The sequence below is a fragment of the Cololabis saira genome, chromosome 17 (genome assembly GCF_033807715.1).
Source record: "Cololabis saira isolate AMF1-May2022 chromosome 17, fColSai1.1, whole genome shotgun sequence".
In the NCBI taxonomy this organism is placed as follows: domain Eukaryota; kingdom Metazoa; phylum Chordata; class Actinopteri; order Beloniformes; family Belonidae; genus Cololabis; species Cololabis saira.
Window position 1 is genome coordinate 24,734,885 of NC_084603.1, and position 20,438 is coordinate 24,755,322.

The 20,438-nt window shown below is 39.1% G+C and overlaps 1 protein-coding gene across 2 annotated transcripts in view; it reads left to right on the forward strand.

The window, feature by feature from the left end:
- The window catches only part of rgs7a (regulator of G protein signaling 7a), a 58,367-nt gene that overhangs the window by 29,617 nt on the left and 8,312 nt on the right, over positions 1–20,438 (forward strand). For both annotated transcript variants that reach the window (XM_061744631.1, XM_061744632.1), the window contains exons 3-11: positions 8,481–8,577; positions 12,059–12,109; positions 15,985–16,091; positions 16,895–16,946; positions 17,881–17,945; positions 18,278–18,354; positions 18,562–18,643; positions 19,611–19,685; positions 19,828–19,926. In XM_061744631.1, coding sequence (XP_061600615.1) covers positions 8,481–8,577; positions 12,059–12,109; positions 15,985–16,091; positions 16,895–16,946; positions 17,881–17,945; positions 18,278–18,354; positions 18,562–18,643; positions 19,611–19,685; positions 19,828–19,926 — 705 coding nt within the window. The remainder of the gene's footprint in view (positions 1–8,480; positions 8,578–12,058; positions 12,110–15,984; positions 16,092–16,894; positions 16,947–17,880; positions 17,946–18,277; positions 18,355–18,561; positions 18,644–19,610; positions 19,686–19,827; positions 19,927–20,438) is intronic.

Sequence of the window (20,438 nt, forward strand, 5' to 3'; positions counted from 1 at the left end):
AGTCTCTGGGACATCACATTTTAAATGACAGAGCAGCATCCAGAATTCAGCTTGTTTCAGTTCAGTTGAATTTATTCAGTTATATCATACATTTTTTGCATATGTATCCTTATATACAAACTTTTGCTTACAAATAATGCTCCTGTATTTAGGCGGAGGGAAAGCAAAACAAACACATGCCACTCACGTCACATCAAGTCAATAGAACCACATGGGGAATCAAAGATTTAATTGCTTGCCTGTAAACATCAGTCTCACTTCCATCCATTAACAATTCAGCCCAAATCAGATCAAGCCATTAACAGGCTTGCAGTCACACCTCAAGTGGCATTTCAAAGCTGAGGAGACATCATGGTTGACAACATCCATTAATAATCATCCAACAAATCAATGTCTGCAGAAAGACAGCTTTCTGTTCCTCATTGTCCACCAGAAGTTGCCTATGAAAATGTTACCCCTGTGAGCACAAGGGATTTACAGTGGTATCAGGCTTTTCTCATCCGTTCTCCACTATGGAAATAATAGACAAAGCAGTACATCACCATCTGATTCATTGTGTAACATGTTAATGATATTAACAGTGAGGAAAAGGATGGGGCCTTGAGAAGAACAATTCTCTTATAAAAAATGAATAGATCGCTGCAGGTTGCCTGAAAGAAAAAAACACCAACGAGACATGATAATGAGGTCTCTGTGTCGTCAGATTTGTTTTTACTGTTCGATTAAAATGTGACGTTATTGGAGATGACATATAGTGACTACGTTTACATGCCGTCAAAATTCGGGTTATTGCTAATATTCGGGTTTTAAAAGGGTTATTGAGTGCATGTAAACGCAGTCAGTGATGAACAAAGAGGAAAGAGGGAGTAAATGTGCAGAGAGAGAGGGAATATCCTGAAATGTGAAAGGGTGAAGTGGCATTTTAAGAAACAGATGCTTACATCTGACTGATGGCCCAGTGGGGCATGATTGTGTACACAAAGGGAGAACTGTATTGATTAATCCAACCGAGAGCGAGGCTTATAGAGCACCAACCTGCAGATGTTGCTAAATGGCTCATCAGTGCTTTTGCACAGAACAGGAGAAACCCTTCAGCTTGGATGGAGTAATTGACTTCACCCCAGGAAACGTTCTCACCTGGGCATCTGCTCCTCTCCTCATGTGACACCAGCCTGCTGGGAAGAAGACTGTCGTCCATTCTCCATCATAGGTATGCCTGTCAGGACACCTCTGGTAACTGAGGAGTTGCATGCAGAGAGAAGTGTGTGAAACGGACAAAAAAAAAATGCAATAAGAAAAAACAACAGAAACTCAAAACCTTCAGGAGTCATTCTGTATGAAAGATAACACAAAATGACATCCGCTTACCAAGGTTTATAAATGTAGCCTTTTCCACTCTATCTATAACCCTGAGCTCATGATGGTTAACTATTGGTTAATCTAGCTTGTGAAACTTTAACCAATTGGTATTCCCTAATCACTTAACATTTTTAGAAAGAAGTATGTACAGTATATACACTAATAGTCATTTCTTAATAGGGCTGTTCGATTAATCAATTTTAAATCGTAATCGCGATTATGTAATTAGAACGATGTTAAAACGTGAAACTCGTAAAATCGATTTTTCACTTTTTTTTTTTTAATTGGAAATATAATTTACTGTATGTTTGCAAGTGCTGATTTGCTGATTTTTTTTTTCAGAGATAAAACTTTATATTTTATTATATTTTTTAAAACTTTTTTTCAACTTATTTTACAGAGTTTTGCACTTTATTCATTCATTTTGGGGCAAATGTTCAATAAAAAAACAGCATATTTGAAATCATTTCTTTGTCTTTTGTCAATTCACAAAATAATCGTAATCGTAATCGAAAATCGGATTTTGAGAGAAAAAAATCGAAATTTTAGTTTTGGGCAAAATCGAACAGCCCTATTTCTTAACTGTAAATATTCCCCCCTTACTTTGTTTTATGTAAGGCTAAACTGTTTTGGGCTGATTAGTTAGTTACCATATTCAAAATTAATAAGGACAGGTTTTGCCATTTGGTGGTTCTTTGGCAAAGTTTATCATGAACATGTGAATAAAGTCCACCGCTGTAGATGATAATATATAGAATATAATCACAATACATGATACTATAGCCCCAAAATATTAGAATTGCCAACAAATAACAGGAAATACACGAGTGCAGTGTTCTGCATTAGATGTACCATCTTTTACGCCGCATGCCCACTCCCCCCACGCTTCTCTCCTTTCTTTCTCTCTTATGAATGAGTGATGGCAAGCAGCCAAAGATGTCCTTGTGATAGTGGTCCCAGAATGTGTTGCTGTGGTAACTCATATGGCAACCCCTGAAAGACTTACATTTATGACATCTATTCAACAGCCTTGTCAGCACAGGCTCAGAAACTTTCCTAACCTTTCTGCAGGATCATTTTTTATTTCAAATGCTCAAGTAGGAGAGTGCTGCACCAGTGCAAGCCACAGACATTATTTTGTGTTTGTGTTTTTTCTTTTTCCTTGCCATTTGTTAACTGTTGATAATGAGGATTATCAAGGTTTTCCCGAGCTTTTCCTTCATTGTGCTTTGCCCATATTCCAATCAGAATGGCATGAAGTGTTTTGTTTTTTTCATAATATTGAAATGCTTGTTTAGAGGAGATGAGTAATTCCTCTGTGGTGACAGAGAATGATTTAACACTGCTGGTGTAGAGATGCCCGCACACACACGCACACACACACACACACACACACACACACACACACACACACACACACACACACACACACACACACTTTTGGTCTTAATACTGACGATCCATTTGCTTCTGACTGATATGATGATTACGCTAATGGTTTTTAGACAGTTCCTCATTTTGCATCTGGACTTTCTTGTTAACCACGACAGGCTTTAGAAGGAAACGAAGGAGGAGCATTATCTCTGTATCCACCACAGGTTCTGAAGCATTCATGGAACCAAGCACCACAGCTAGGAAGGAAATGAGATCAACCAACTGCGAAGAGCGTTTTATCTACTGCGCTGTCATGCTGTATAGCCACAGGTGCTATTCAGGCTGCTCTCACGGGCCTCAGGCAGCCAGACTTTAACCGAGTTGCTCAGCTTCTCTGATGATGCACTTTTCAAAATACAACAATCCCCACCTTCTGGGGTTCATGAGCTTATATGTGCCATGTGTGTGCGTGTGTATGTGTGTCTTAATCCTGTGGGTGCGGATGGTTTTGCAGTGTGACTGATACCTTCTCTGTGCTGTGAGTGTCATTGTGTGAATGCATGAGTTGCATGTGATGCAGACTTGGGACGAATATCTATTCCGTTCTTGTAGGCACACATGTCCTGAGATAACAATGTCAAAGTAATACCATTCTCCCAGTCCATCTGATGGAATACAACTCAGCTATCACAGCAAAGTCAGTGAGGCCAGGGGAGAGGAGGTGTGTTGGGGAGGATAAGAAGGGAAACGGGAGCTTTTAATTTCCTCTGTTTCACCGTCATAGAAGTTTTTACATTTGCACAGACCAATATAAACTGGTATGACCTACAAATGCATTTCCAGCTGAATGACAAGGCTGAAAAGGTCTTATAGAGATTTCTTTAACAAACGACATTGCCACCTCAACAGTTTATCTGCAGCACACATGGGCTTCTGAGGGACAGTTTGTTCATAGGTTTTTTTTTATCAAGTCTGAGATCACAGACAACAAGGGTTTGTTTACTCTACTTAAATCTTGGTCTGTAATGGAGAAGAATAGCAATCACTCGTTGGGGCCCGAACTCAACCTGTTTCCTGTGCAGCACAATCAACAAATGACTGCTCTTGGCTTTCTTGTGGAGCTCACTTCAAATGTCAAGGTCATAGGAGTTTGCATCAATTTTGAGCCATATTACTTAGGGCTGTTTGGTCAGCTGCCTCGCTGAGGTATTCCTCATCGCTCCACCAAATTAAACGACACAGTCTAGATTATGCTGGTCTTATTTATTTCTTTTTCTCCTGGCATACTCTTATGTCCAAATGAATGAAACAGTAATATTATGTCTAAAGTGAATTGTGAACCTGGCTTGTACCCTCCTCACCTTCACCTTCTCTTAGGAAACAATAACAAAACATCACATACACACGTCCAGACTGTTTATGATCTACTGTAAAATTAATTTAAGAATGAATGAATGAATGAATTGTTTATTTCGGTTACATTACATTATTTGCAATTCAAACTGTGTGTGTGTAAATGACAAAACACTTTCATACAAGTTTACACTCATCAGTTTCACACAAAAAATAATAATAAACTCTGTAACCGAAAAAGGAATAGGCTGAAGCCAAAGCTTATATTTGCCTACCCTGTACTTTCCAACAGAAAACCCAGATTAGCTGCAATATGAAAAGAAACAAAAAGAGAAATTTCCCTTAAAATTGTTCTGCTTAACCAAATTATACTCCAATCATTTAGCATTGTAATCCTTAATTATTTTACTTTTTTTTAAATTCAACAGAGATTTACACAATTTCACTTCATCACTAAGTTGATTCCATAATTTGACTCCCAAAAATGAAACACATCTATATTTAACATTAGTCCTCACACGACATCTTTCAAAGACCCACAGCCTTCTTAAATTATAATTTGTTTCTCTTAATTTAAAGAAATTAATTAAGAAAATTTAAGAATCTGCTACCTTGCTGATGTACTCACCATAATACCTTTCACGTTCGCTTTTATCCGCTGGCATTTCTTGGAATTGGTCCCTCATATAAGCTTATTTGGGGTGCTTAACAGTGACTAAAAGGACGTCTAAGGGCATCATGATTTACAAACCCAGTTTGAAATTTTTCCATGCTCCAAATGGTGCTTCAGAATATTCTGACTGCACCACAAGTGCCCTCAGTGATAGTCTTTGAAGTGTTTGAAGCTGTGTGCTGAAGCTCAGTATGTGCTTATATCCGGAGCTTTTGTTAGTCACTTCATATGTACCGAGTCCTGTGCCATCATTATTCAGTGATTCACACAGTGCAGCCAAAACACTTGCTCTTATCTGTTAAGAGGCTGCAGAGACGCAGTCAGACAGCTCTGGGTGGGAGGATGGGTGGGGGATGGAGAAAGAGAAAGAAGGGTATAGAGACTCTTGCTCTCGTTCCATCTCTCTGGTGGGAACAACTTTTTCTCTCCGTATTTCTTTCCTCTACGTGAAGCCAGAGAGCACCCCGACGTCAAGAGCTTTAGATCCTAAATATTCACGCTGGTGGCATTTTACCATGTGTAGGCGGTGAGGCTTAGCAGAGACAGGAGGGAGTATGTGAGGTATTGATCACTGTTGCTGTTGTCCTTGTTTGCTCTGTCTCACGGTGCCAGCTAGCTCCCCGTAGCTGGTAAGGTAGTGAGACGGAGACAGATACAGAGAGAAGGTTAGCCTTATAAGGCACATTTGTTCTAACGTAATAAGCTGAACACAATTAAGTGTAATTTGGAAATATACTGCTATTTAGATGTAGAAAATGAGGTAATGCCATAAAATTCTTGAATAGAGGCTACATTAATTGTTGTTTTTTTGGACTATTTTAGGTGCCACTGCCTTACCACACTTAATCATGATGTTACATCCATGAATTATTTATGGCTTGATCGGTTGAACTTCTCATGGATGCCTGCCACTGATGGAAATTTGCCAGCTTCTCCACTTAGTTGCTGGTGGAAAACAAAGAAGAATGTTTGAACACCTACATTCAATATTTTCTGTAGTTAAAACTTCCTCTGTGTTGCGATCAATGATATCGCTTTGATATTTAGTTTCAATGTTTTACCTGTACTTGGCTTATTTCCCATTGATCCGGTCAAAGATTTCCTGTATTTTAAAGGCTGTTGCCAGAAAAAAGTTGAAAGCTTTTCTAAAATGCAACAGGAACTTTGAATCTTTTTGTCAATATGTAATTTGAATCTTATTTAAACAGAAACAGGTGCAGCAGGAACATATTTTCAGCATCTTCCTTGACAAACTTCATTGCATTTGGAAAAAAAAAATAAAATCTAGGATTGGATGTCAGCTAACACACTCATAAAAAAGTTCGGAGGTCCATAATATTTTCAAAAGAGTCAGAGTCAGCCATAAACCACTACTGAACATGTGTGATTTTGGAGATGTTACCCAGCACGGCATGATACATCTGTTGTTAGTATAGCAACATGAAACATCTGTTTTCTTTGATTTTTGTGGTAATGCAGGCAGTCCATTCACATGATATTTCATTGTTTTGTATCATTATCATTCTTCTTTCAAAATGCTTTTAGTTCTTAATTTAAGGCCTTAAACATGTTCAAAAAAAGTGAGAATCGATACAATTTTGTAGGATAATAAGGTGAATTTAAAACAAAAACAAACACACCAAAAAAAAACACAAAAGAAATAAGGATGAGGTCAACAAGGTGGGGTGGGGTGTTGTGGCTCCGGACCAAAGATGAAAAGAACCGCCCACGCTGTTATCAGAAGCATGTTAGATGGCCACACTCTGTGAGGATATGGGGCAACATCAGAGTCCTTGGCAAAGGTTGTTTATACTTCTGTGATGGTGGGATTAATTAGAAAAAAATGCTTTATTTACCTGACCTTATTTCAGAAAATCACATGCTGATTTAAGAAATGTATTTTTTAGGATGTCCTCTGCTTTTTAGTAAAACAATGCAAAACCACATTTGGCACAGACTGCAAAGGCATGGCTGAGGAAGAAAAGGGCACGTGTACTGGACTGGCATGCCTAACTACAAAACTAATTTCCACAAAACCAATTTCTGACTGTAATTGTGTAGCAGGAGGTTCAAATGGGCAAATTCCCATTTAAACATTTAAATATGTCTTCTATTTAATGTTTTAGCTGAAAAAAAAGCCTCACAAATAGACTAATGCATTTTAAAAAGTGTATTTTTGATATAACAGGGTGTGTTTCATTTCATCTTTCCCATTCTCTGTCTTGTTGGTCTCCCACTGGCAGATTTCCTTTTGTTACATTTGCCTGTGCTCTATCATTGTCAATTAGGCAGCAATCACTAACGGGGAGGGTTCTAGCTTCAGGATATTTGACAAGCTCCAAACTTTCATTATAACATTAGGTTACAGTACATGAACTGCTAAACCAGAGTTGTTAGGCCACACAATTCCATATCTGTCCCTGTCCGTTCTTAATCATAACAGCTCCTTTCTCTTCATTGTGCCAAGAAATTCATTTTCACCCACACAAAACCCCCGTTTGGATGAAATAGAATTTGCTTCATGCAGATTGCATTCCCAGATGAACTGCTGATATAACGTGCTTGTGTGTCCTAAAGCCACTCTTTTCTGCAGTTTAACCTCTGATGACATCATAACATTTACTGTTCTGTGCCCAATGCAAGCACAGACATACATTATTGTGACAATACAAATGAATTAAGACCGCGTTATAATAGTGTATATAATAGTGTAAAAAAAAAAAAGCTTAAAACACTGGGGTAAAATGCAGCATTTAGCTACAGTAGCATACCATCTTGCTGTCTCTCTTAATGCTCTCACTTCCCAGTGTTTGAGGGGAACCTTTTTGATGGGAAAATATCACTTTCTGCAAAAAGGGTCAGCTAATTGTTGTATTTACAGTAAATACAGTGAAATGTGTTAATTTGGTTTTGTGGCATGTGCATTGGGTGAAAAAAATACATATAAATGTTCTTTCAGATTCTGTTTTCCTGTTTGTCTGGTACATATCCGTTTTTGGCCAGTCAAATGAACTCTCTGTACATGTTTTCCATATTTATAGTTTTATTCTGAGAGAGGCATCTGTGTCGATAGCTTTGTGTCCAGCCTGTTTGATGCATATTAGGTGATGCTGCAATCTACTCTCTGATTTGCTCCATGCCTCATGTTCTGGGAAACATGGTTCCCTTGTGTTGCTTTGCCAGGCCCATAACTCCCAGTGCATTTAAGTCACAGTAATGTGTGTCATTTTAGGTGTGTGCGTGTCTTTGCATGTGTGCTAGATAACTGCTCTCTCACTCATTGCTTACTACAACCCTTGTGAATGCAACATGTCTGCTCCTGAAATGATTGTTTTCTGCTCTGCAAATTACGGTGCGTGACTCTTGAAGGCCACAAGAATATTGAGACAGACAAGAAACGTCAGTGCTAGATTCCTGAAAGTTAATAACTGTATAAGTCAACGATAGCAGCTTTCTGCTGGGTGCATGTGACAGATGAAACAAATGAGCAAGATATGTCAAAGGAAGGGCTTAAAATCTGACAGCTGTGATTGTAAGTCACCAAGTTAATCGCTTCACACTCTGTCCTCTAGAGACGTCGCTGAACCACACAGAAATGTGTTTGTCTCTTTTTATATCTGTCTTTGCTCCACATTTTAGGAAAGCTTATTGAACTTAACTCTTTCTTTTGCTGTCTCTCTCTCCTCCCTCATCTTTCCTCCTCTATCAATATGCTGACCAGATGGAGGAAGTAATAGCACGCATGCAGGATGAGAAAAATGGTATCCCCATCCGAACGGTGAAAAGTTTTCTAACCAAGATCCCCAGTGTTTTTTCAGGTAAGGCTTTCATCCGTCTTCTCTTCTGCACTCCCATCCCTTTTTGACAATAATTGGACAAGAATCTCCTCTATTCTATCTGCCCAAAACCCTGTTAAGTAAATGTGGCGGTTGTATATTTCATATTTCACACCTGTAGGTGCCAGAATGTCAAGGCGCTGTGCAAACATAGTGACAAAGCTCCATACCTGACTAAACTCAGGAAGTGAGATTATATCAGAATTGTTATTTTTACAGTATGTAAACTGTTACTGCAGATTTCTTCACACCCAATTTTCAAAGACAAAGTAGATAAAAAAAAAACCATTTGGTGTTCTGCATCTTTTTTACAACCTTTCGTTCTACTCTTGAAATCAGACCTATTCTGAAATTCTGACTGAGAGGAGTTGGATAAATTGCAAAACTGAGTTGGTGCGAGTTCCATGCTCTCAAAGCAATGCTGCATCACAGGACTATTGAGGACTATAGCATTGCACAGAAAACAGTGAGCACTAAATGTGTTCCTACTTGGAAATACTGAAAATGTTGCTCTATGACTCTTTCCAAGTTGTGCTCTGTAAATTTGCTGCATGCTAACCGAGTTGTGTTGGAGGGCATGGCCAGTTCTTGGAAGGCTGACAAATGCTTTATTGCCTCCAAGGAGTTGCTGCTAGATTTCACACACATTGCTTTCAATTGCTGTTCAGTAACTGTGTTCTGAAGGATCACGTTGCATACTTGAGCCTCCTGCTGTTATGAGAAAATAAAATAGCTTCCACCCTCACATACCAGTCCGTAAAAGGGAACATGCAATTATATAAAAAAATACCATTGGATTACAGTAAAAACACTACACATTAATACTCTTTTATAGTACTGTATCAGCCAAGTATTGTGTTGATACAACTATACAGGATAAACATTTAAAAGCCACACACTGTTAAAAATTACCTGTTCTCCCTTTGAATCTCCTGATAATGTGGCCACAGACAGTTTGCTGATGGCCGCACCACTTCCTAATGGACCGTTTACTCACACACACAATGCATACAGGTTTTTTTTGCCGTCCAGTTATATGTAATCCATGTCACCTGTGCTCTGATGGTGTTTTAAGCAGCACAAAATAACTTTTGTAATTGTTTTAACTAAGCGGGTCCACCTACAGGCATGGAGGTTAAGTCATTTTTATGACACAAGAATTTTATTTTCTGGTTTCTTCCTCTGGCACTCTCTCATATTCTCCTGCATCATTTCTTCCATTCGCCTCTAGCCTGATGTCCACTTTAGCTCTGTGAGCTAGTTTCATTGCTGCTGATGTGTGACATAGTAGGTCCTAGAGGATGCACCATTTTGTCATGAGACAACCAGTCCAAAGTCCAAAGTTATTTTGGTTACCTTTGGGTGATAATAGGGAACTAGTCAATTATTCCTAAAAGAAACCAAATATTCCTTCGATTGAAATTAAAGCTGATGTTTTAAAATTAAAATCTTATGCTGCTTTAAGTGTGCAACCTGCAGTCACCATTACACATCCCGTGTACATCACATGGCAGAAACATGTGTTGATCTTGGCAGGGGTGTACAGTAAATGGGAAACAACTTTGGAGGTGATCCAAACCAGGTCTGCTATTACAGTTAAAACTGAGGTCAAATTTATTTCTTATGGATGTTACATTTCTGTATGAATAACATGAATTTGTCACGTACGGCTTTATGATTCAAGTATGTGTGTGTGTGTATGCCGCAGGCGTATCAGGGTATATTATGGCATTTTATGTTAGGTGTCCTTGTGTTAGTTAAACAGAGCAACAGCACAGAAACGGCTCATCTTCGGTTTTCCATAGGTGCTCAAACCTGACAAACATTGTTAAAGTCAGAAAAGGTTTTTTTTCCCCACACAGGTATTATGACAGATATGGTGGACACCTTAATGTTAAATGTTCTCTCCTTTAGTTACCCTTTCATGACATCAAGGTTTAGATATATATGTAGAATATATGTCATAAATATAAATAAGAATTTTAAAAACCTAATTTCATTGCATATACACTCACTCATAAATCATGTTTGTGTTTAAAAAAACGAACCGTAACATGTACTTCTTTGGCAATATTACCCTTTGATGTTTCCTGCTATTTGCTGCAGCAAATATCATTTTTTTTCCCATCATTGGGATTATGACTGTTTACCATTCTGTTGCTATTATTGTCACATTCTGATGCTCGCATGTGCACATACAGACACCCTTGTGGCTGCGATATTAATCAATTTGGAAAGCGGAGCTGTTAGAGGATTACTTACACATCTTATTTAAGCTCTCTCTTAGAATGTGGGTCAATTTTGATAGTTTGAAAATGTGCTTGTGCTAATGATTTTAATCCACCGAAAATCTCTTGTAGTTTTGGAGGGGCAGAAAGGCGGTGCGGTGAAAGAAAAAACGTATTGACAAAATGCTTGTGGAAATGGTGGCATCTTGATGGACAGAAAGACAGCCACAGGGCTTGACTGTCTCGCTGCATGAGATCCCCCATGTCTCCATTTCACACCTTTTTTCTGCCTTCTGTGGCTTTCGTCTCCTCCACACACCCTCACCTGTCAGTATGACAGACAGTAATAATAGCCTGGAAAATATATAGTCAAAGTGATGAAGTCACATGTTGTGCTGTGGTGTGAAAGTGCCCCTGGAGGGGAGGACGATGATGTTTTTTTTCTGAGATGTGAATATAATTCAGTTGCATTCTCAGATGGAGGAGATGTAAGATGACATCCATCATCTAACAATTGTATTCTTTGCTTGGCAAAAGTAATATACAGGTCATGTGTGACATTTTTTTGGGGAGTGCAGGTTTATTTGTGACTGCTGCAATGTTGAACGCGATGAACTAACTTTTGTTAACTTTTGTTTTAGCTTGTTGTTATACGGTGCATACAGTAACATATGCTTCATTGTACCATAGTACCTCTGGTCATTTATGTAAAGGGGCTCCAACCAAAGCGAGCTGGATAGAAGAGGGTGTCAGATAAGAATGTAATGGATGGCCTGTAACCTACATGTACCTACATTGTGTGAGGTGGGAGGAATTGGTATGCACTGTGATGAAGAGGAACAGTGGATAGGGTTAAGAGTGTTTTTGTTTCTTCATTTCATTTGCTTCTGTGTGCAAAAAGGTTAGATTTAGATTTTTAGATTTAGATTTATTTATTCAGCACAGTATAAAAAACAGAACAAGTAACATACAAATGTAAAAGAGAGATTCGTAATGTGCTAGGCTGAGGCAAAAAGCCCAAGGGGCTTATATGAGGCCTCTACCTATGTAAAATACGGCAAAAGATTTTACAAAGATTTAAAATATGCAGAATACATGATTGCAGTCTAAAAACAAAAGCAAAGCAAATAAACAGCAGCATGAATAGAATACATGGTATCTACATGATTTCAACACGATCTGAGCACATTAGATGTATCAGTGATTCAGTGTTGTGTGCTTTCTTTTATTTTCAGGTTCTGAGATTGTACAGTGGATGATCAAGAATTTGGACATCGAAGATCAAGGTAAAGTTGAATATTAATTTAAATCAAAAATGTCAAACTCAAAGCCAATTCCAGCCCATTTTACCATTGTATTCGGTCCCCAATATTATAGCTTATGCCCTTCATAGCTGACCCACTAGTGTATAATACGTGGCAACACAAACATTACAAATCCCAGGTTACACTGGGATCAAAGCCTGCACATTACCACCTCTTCCTGCCTTCCTGCCTTCCAGTATCTGAAAGTCCAGGAGCATTTTTGATCTGGCACAACGTGGGATTTTAATCTTCTAGATTTGTTTGATCCCTACTTTTAAACTCTCAATATCTAAATTGCAAAACAGTTTTAATAATGCCAAAACTGTAAATAAATTGGAGGTTTGAAAAAAAAAAAAGAAATAATTAAGCTTTCTTCACTGTATTTACAAGTCTGCAGTTTTACATTTATCTTTGATCTGTCTTTTATTGTCCTTGAGCTAGAGTAAATATTGCAGTTCCTCTTCCTCGCCTTCTCTTTCATTATTCCTATTTTTCTCCCATGTAACAACCTAGAACTCGACTATCTTGAAGGACTTGTGGTATCATTACATATCTCATTCCACGTACCATAAAATGTCTCAAAAGAAGTCGAGAAGTGAAGTGTGTTGAATATTGAAAGCTTGCATTAAAGGCTGGGAGGGCAAGGTTTTTCTTACAATGTGAGCTGCAGATTAGAAGACCTTTGGATGAATGTTTATGTGTACTGTACAATGTTCTTTTTTCACTGTGCACTTCTACCTCCTCTAGTTATTTCCTCAAAATTGTACAACCAATTCATATTTGTGATTCACCAACTCACAATTCCTTTGTGTGTTGTTTTGTATGCTAAATCGTACTTGTTATCCATTTGTCACTTGTATATGTTGATATTATGATGATCGTTGACTTTATTTGGAGCATAAATATGTGTGTGCGAGAATTTTGAAGGGCATATACTGTAGCTCATAGATCACTTGCAATATTCGATATCCACTGCCTGATGTGTCTGCATTTTTAGGGCCCGAGCACTTACAGTGCGAAGGTTCTATTGTATCTGTAAGAATTTCTTTTTTTTCTCGTTTTTTTATCCTCGTTTTTCTTCCGACGAAAGGAGGGCCTTTTTGCCCCCTAAATGTGCCCTAAAAGTCACCACGCAAGCCAGGCCTGACGAAAAATTTTATATTTAATGTTTTGCATTAATGGGCGTGGCAAAATGGCTCCACAGCGCCCCCTAGAAAACTTTGTGCCTCAAGCCTCACAATACGGTTTGACGTACATGCACGAAAATCGGTATACACCTGTATCATGTCGCAACTTAAAGAAAAGTCTCTTGGCGCCATGGCCGAAACCGAACAGGAAGTCAGCCATTTTGAATTAATCGTGTAATTTTGGCGCAATTTATGCCACTTCTTCTGCCATTAATACGGCCCGAACCGTAACGTGCACCCAGGTGTGTTATACATCACAATGTGCGTCTCCATCCTGCGACGACTCGCATTACTTTTCTCAGTCAAAAGCATTACCGTGGCGACGCTAGATGCTACAAAGCGCACCCCCCCCCTTCATCTGATTGGTCCATATTTGATAGTTCCTACTTTCTGCCATAACTTTTGAATGGTTTGACATAGAGAGTCGTGGGTGGTTTCATCCGCTAAATGTCCAGGCCTGAAAACATCTACATGCAAGTCATACAAGCGCTTCCACTGCAGCACGCCTGAACATGCACAAGGGTGCGAGGGCCCGTTCATCGCTGCTTGCAGCTTTAATTTTTGTTTGTTTATCCTGAGGATAAAAAAAAGAAACAGTCTCTGACATTTAAGTTTGCCCAAGAGATAGAATTTTGATGAATTTTGTAGCTGCAGGCCAACACACAAAAATAAAAATGAAAAAAAAGTACAATAAAACTACCTTATCCATTCCATCCAACTGGATGTGTTAAAAGAATATATATTTTATTATTGAAACACTGTTTCTCATAAAGCTGAGTTCTGTTTGCAGCAAAGACCCTAAGCAGAGTGTGAGCCACCCTGCAGTGGTAAACACTGAGAGACTTTAAAACAGAGCCACTTCATGTGAAGGTGGCAAAGTGGGATACGATTAATTTGGCTGGGTATATTATGTAAAAGCAGATAAGGTTATAAGAAAGATGATTGGGGATAAAGCGTTTTTTTCTGTTTTTTTTTTCACTGCATAAATACCTAAAAGAATCCATGTACACAGCTCAGTTTAAATGAATATCATCATATTTGTAAATCCCTGTGGTCTTTAATTCAATTATCACTCATTTCTTCATTCAATTAGCTCACAGAAATGTCTCTAAACATTTTCTCTAAAGTTTTAGCCATAGCTACAAACACAGAATCTTTTTTTCTCTTGTCGTAAAGCTGAGCTTGAGGGAAACGCCCACTCTTTACTTGGCAGGGCTCCAAGGTGCTGGTTTTTTGGCACATAGCTGGTAAAATGATAAAAATCAAAGGTTCCTGTTCCCCCCAGGATTGTGAGGGCGGCCTTTCCTTGACAGCTTGACTAATTCCAGTCCAAGGTCAAGTCCGCTATAAAGCTTGTGAAATGTAAAGGAATTCACGAGATCCGTTATGACACGTAACTAAACTTTACAGATACCTGCCAGAAACACAGCATCTTAAGAAATCCCCATTAGTCATGCAACACACTGATTATTTGCTCTGAACACTAAAGAAGCACTTGTTGCTCAACTTAAAAAAAAAAAAAACATTTATATAAGTAGAGGGATTGAATAAATCTATGTGTGAGAATTTCTTTTCTTTTAAATGTTAAGAAACGTACAAAGTTAAGCTTTAATCTCACACAAGAATATATAACAAGCACACTCTCTATGTGTAAGAGATAGTATTGCTCACAGATGTAGCACCGTGGCTGACTAGGAAGGCGGGTGTTATTGTGTAAACAGAATTAAATAACGTATGAGCCATCATTTATTAATAAGTGAAGCCCAGTCGCGGATATGTGTGTGCGTGCACAAAACACACACATCCATACACACAACACCCTGACCTCTCAAAGCTGTAAGAGTCGTCTCAGCGGTAAAGGAAAAGCCAATCTATATTTATCTCTTACACACATGCACTTGTTGTGTATGGATGTGCGTCAGAGAGGGAGAAATGTTTTATGCACAAATGAAGAAGGCTTATGTTAACTGTGTCTTTCTAGACAATGTGGAGCGTTTTTAATCTCCACATTTTTCCCTGCTTTGTTGTCTGTCAAGATGGTTTATTTGGCAGATACAGACAGGCGCGCTGCTGCATGGAACAGTATGCAATTAAGCCATTTCCTGCACCGCTCCTAATGAACAAAATGTGTCAGCATTACCAGAGCGCTGTCAACACATTAAAGGAAACATGAGCGATAGATGTCGACATCACGAGGAACATACAGGTTTTGAACAGCAGGGAATAACTGAAGCAGATGAGACACGCAGTGGATGATGATGACACATTTTCATTATCTGATAGTTTGAAATCAGGAACATTCAGTCATGCGCTGTGCGATGCCACAGGGAAGCAGGTCCTCACTCCGGCGAAGCAAAACACCAGGTGATTTGACTGATGAGCTCCACCTCTCCTAATGAAGGTGGGCTAATCAGTGAGACCCCCTGCTGGGCTGTGTGGTTGGAATGGAGACCTGCATATCCATCTGTCAAAGCAGCGTCACAACCATGTACGGCAGCAGCTGCTCATTCAGGTCCCAATTAATTTCAATGTCTGAATGAATGGTGATTAAAATTAATTAGCTGGTGGGGAAAAAAACAAAAACGCCCAATATACTGTACCAGGAGAAACAGATGAAAACACGTACCCTAAGATGTGAACTGACTTTTTTTTGTCTATGTTTTCTTCAAGTGGAGGCGCTTCACCTGGGAACACTGATGGCTGCACATGGTTACTTCTTCCCCATCTCTGACCATGTCCTCACGCTCAAAGACGATGGCACTTTCTATAGGTTTCAGGTAGGAATACTTGCTTTAATCTGGGGTTTTAACTTGTTGTCGAATACAACAAGTTATACATTTAAAGTGCATGCTGCTCACATGTTATTTTGTCAAACAGCGCAATGCCATCACATAGCCCTTAGCAGAGATTTTCCTTATGCATGGACAAGGGTCTACAGTAATGTGACATCAAAATCTTTTCTGCTGCAGATTTGTTGGGGAATAAGTAGCATTTGATTCATGCATTTTTAAGCTTACATTTAATCTGCTGTATTGTGATTAAGTAAAGAGCTCCTTCAGTGCTCCCTTCATGTTATGGAAAAAAAGTCAATAAATCAAGAGTTGCTGTATTTAAAAAATCCTACTGCTTCACTGCTTCAACAAAGAAGGGGAAAAGCACATAATTCTGGATGCCAATATAAGGACTGACAGGTGTAGTAATAAAAAAAAGTCTGTAAATTCCCCAGACTGTGCTGTACATAACTAACCAGAGTAAATTGTTGCCTGGGGTTGTCTGTGTTGGTACACAGTTTTATTTTGCTTTGTACGTGGGATCAGTTATCATCTGAAGCCGGTTCATACAATGTTACCCTAAGAAGGGTCAAGATACATGTTGGTGTCTTCTTTAAGCTCTTCCTGACATGATCTTATGTCCTTTAGACATCATGCCAAACCCGTTACACAACAAAGTGTGTTTTTGTGACGGATGCTGTACTACAACTGAATGGCTTTCATTTAAAGGATCACATGATTTATTCTATGCTTCAATGACTGTAAGGTGCCACTTAATTTTGGTTCTTAATCCCCTATTTTCCTTTTAGACTCCATACTTTTGGCCATCAAACTGCTGGGAACCTGAAAATACAGACTATGGTGAGGCAGCTCCTTTGTTCTGCAGATTCAGACTCAGCATATTGAAGAGGCGATGCTCAGCATGCTGTGTTGATCTCTTGCTCATAACATGTGCTTGGAAAATAGATATGTTAATGTCAGGGTTAAAATATATGAAACACAACTGATGCAAGCCCAGTGCCAGGATGGTAGACAGAAAAACTTGAATCACTTTCAGCTTTGCTCATATTTGGTCCTCAATAAGAACCAATGATCGTGCAGGCTGTTTTCTTCAGTTTCATTACATTTCAGATATTCATATATGATGCTTTCCAGCTTCAGTCGATTCTCCCCGCCCCAGTTACACTCTGACTGATGCAGTCTGATAACCGTGAAGGAAAGCAGGGATGTATCTGCATGCGTGCACCTGTTGTGAACAGTTGGCTAAGCATTTTAATGGTGATATAGGGATGAGCTTTTCATTGTTACAGCCAAGCAGAGTGGAGATAAAGCTTTCATAATGCCAAAAATGCTTTGGTGAATAGCCAACCTAGCAGGTCTTTCATTTGTTGCGGTAGAGGGATGGGGCTAATGCTCACTGTGGGAATAATCCTGTGAGTGTTAGGGGAAGTTAGAGCGTATTTAGGATGCAGCAACTGACTCAACGTGAATGATGCCTTTTAATGAAAACAGTCTAATGGACTAATAAAGCTCCAATATTGTTATCAGTTAACAAAGATATGGAGGTATAATTACAACACAGGAAGACATGAAGAGTCAGGCTCAAACACTTGATCACATTCAGAAACAGATGCATCCTTTCTGTGTACAGTAAACGACCTTTAGCCATTTGCAGGCCAGTTTAAATGTGCAGTTGAGAGGATTAAATGAATAAAAGCAGGGCCACTTAAGGCTGTTAAAGCAAAACCGAGATTCCCTTCCCCCTTTTAACAGTCTTTCTGTCTGCCTCTCTCAGCTGTTTACCTCTGCAAAAGAACAATGCAAAATAAAGCACGTCTGGAGCTTGCAGATTATGAGGCGGTAAGTGAAAGAGGTCTGTCAGTGTCCTCACTTCACATATCTGCCCCGTTCTTGTGTTAGCACGCCTCTCAAGGCCTTCTGCGACCCTTTTATTGTTATTGACATTAAAAATAAAAGCTCATACTATGTGTCAGTGCATAATTTATTTCAGTAATAAATAAAAGAAAGCCATCAAATGAAACAGTTGCTTTGCTATTGTCAGGGTTTCTCCTTTTCTTGAAGCAGCGATGATTAAAGATGTTATCATGCACTGGACACTGCATGTGCAGAAAACACAGCCCAGATCCCTCAAAAGTCTTTCTTTCCCTGTTTGTTCTTTGTATTACTTACAGGAGAGCTTAGCAAGGCTACAGAGAGCTTTCGCCAGGAAATGGGAATTCATTTTTATGCAAGCAGAAGCACAAGCAAAGTAGGTTTCTTTAAGAACCGCACATGCATTAAGCTATGAGTGAGTCCACTTACACCGTCATTATGATATATCTAGCAGCCTTCTTGTACCTTCGAGCACACATATCCCCAGCTGACCTGCACGTTAAACACGTAATGAAGTAAATGGGTGTTGGCTCAAAGTCTGTCAGAACCTTTCTGAGCGCTTCTTTCTTTTTTTTCCCCCAAGAGTGGACAAGAAAAGAGACAAAATTGAGAGGAAAATTCTCGACAGTCAGGAAAGAGCATTCTGGGATGTGCACAGACCAGTGGTGAGTGAAATCATTAATTTAGCTGTCATTAATCACTGCTGCTGGTTTTTATCACATTCATTTAGTTGATCCTTTGATACTGATGTCATTGCTGATATCATCAGCATGGCCTTAACTGTTCCAGAAAATAATGTAAAAGAAAATGATTCAACACCGACCACAATCTGCTCTACATTTTGGATCAAAAGAATAATTACAAGTGGTCAATCACTGTGTGACAATGAAATTATGCTTTTTAAATGTCATGCGGTTCCAAGCACTTTACGGATTATACAACTCATATATGAGCTACACGTGCTACCTGTAGCATTTCAAAGGTGTAAAGTGGCAAACACACCACAACTCCGCTGTCGTGTGTTTGCATTTTCCGTGCACTTGAAATGCCACATCAATAACTGTCACAACACATCAGCTTCAGCACTGCTCTTTACCTTGTTCCCACACACTTGCTTAGCATTAGCATTTGCTTTCCCAACCTGAGGTTAAAGGGTCTTCTCCGCTGTGCTTCTCCCAAAGCAAGTGCTCAACGGTTAATTGGAAAATAACAAGTCCAATTTATGCATCCTTGGAGCAACATAATCAATATTAATTCAAATTTCACGGTGACGCTATCGAGCTACTTAGCTCTGTTGTCCTGGAGGATACCTGCATTAGACCGGTGGCTCAGTCAGTATCTGTACGCTGGGAGCCTGATTTCCCGCTGGTTTACTTGTTTTGCAAGAACTGGCACGTACCGCGTTTAATTAGCCGGCATCTGACACATTGTCTTGGATAATTCACACTCCAGATAAGCATATTGGTTTTTTAATAACTGAAACTCATATTGTTGTGGAAAAAAATTGCTCCTCAGCTCCTTGGGGCGTCACTCTAGAGCAGTGATCCTCAACCTGGCAGACGAGACCCCCACGGGAGGGATGCAAGATATTTTCTAATCTTTTCCTGCTTTTTCTCTTCCCTCGTTTCACAGCCTGGATGTGTGAATACGACAGAAGTTGACATAAAGAAGTCCTCCAGAATGAAAAATCCCCACAAAACCAGAAAGGTAGAGCCCACCTCTCAGTCGGTCCAGCTGTGTTCGGAACAGCAGCTCGTTTCCTGTTTTTTGCCTGCCATTGTGAGGCTACTCGTAGTGACATATCTGTGACATTCTTATGTCTTCTTTCTCATTTTTTTGATCATCTAAGTCTGTGTATGGGCTGCAGAATGACATCCGCACCCACAGCCCAACCCATACCCCCGCTCCAGAGGCCAAGCAGCCTACAGAAGAAGAACTGCAGGAACAGGTTAGATATTCAGATGGTCCTCTAGGTCAATGATAGTAATATTAGTAACAGCGCTAAGTCTCTAATTTGAATTGCTGCATTACAATATTCATCCCTTTTTTAATGAAAACTATGAGAAAACTTTGTTACGGCTGGGCGGTATGACCAAAAATGTATATCACGGTATTTAAAAAAATTATATTGGTTTCACGGTATATCACGGTATTTTTTTTTTTCATGCACAACTGGGTGTTAACCACATTTTCTAATGATTTGGAAAGGAATTGCTGCAGTAAATTGGCTTAGAATGACCTATTTTACTGTCATGAGGAGGATGCATAAATCAAATAAATTTGATTTAGGCATGCTTTTCAAAGAAAAAAATCTTTTACAAAATTACAAGGTAGAAAATATTTATTGAACATAAAAAACTGAACATTTTTTAATTTCCCAGCATTATGTTGTTTTGGTTCCACCTCCTGGTGAATGTTAGGTAAAATTCTTACGTGGTTACTTTTTGGTTGGCCAACGAT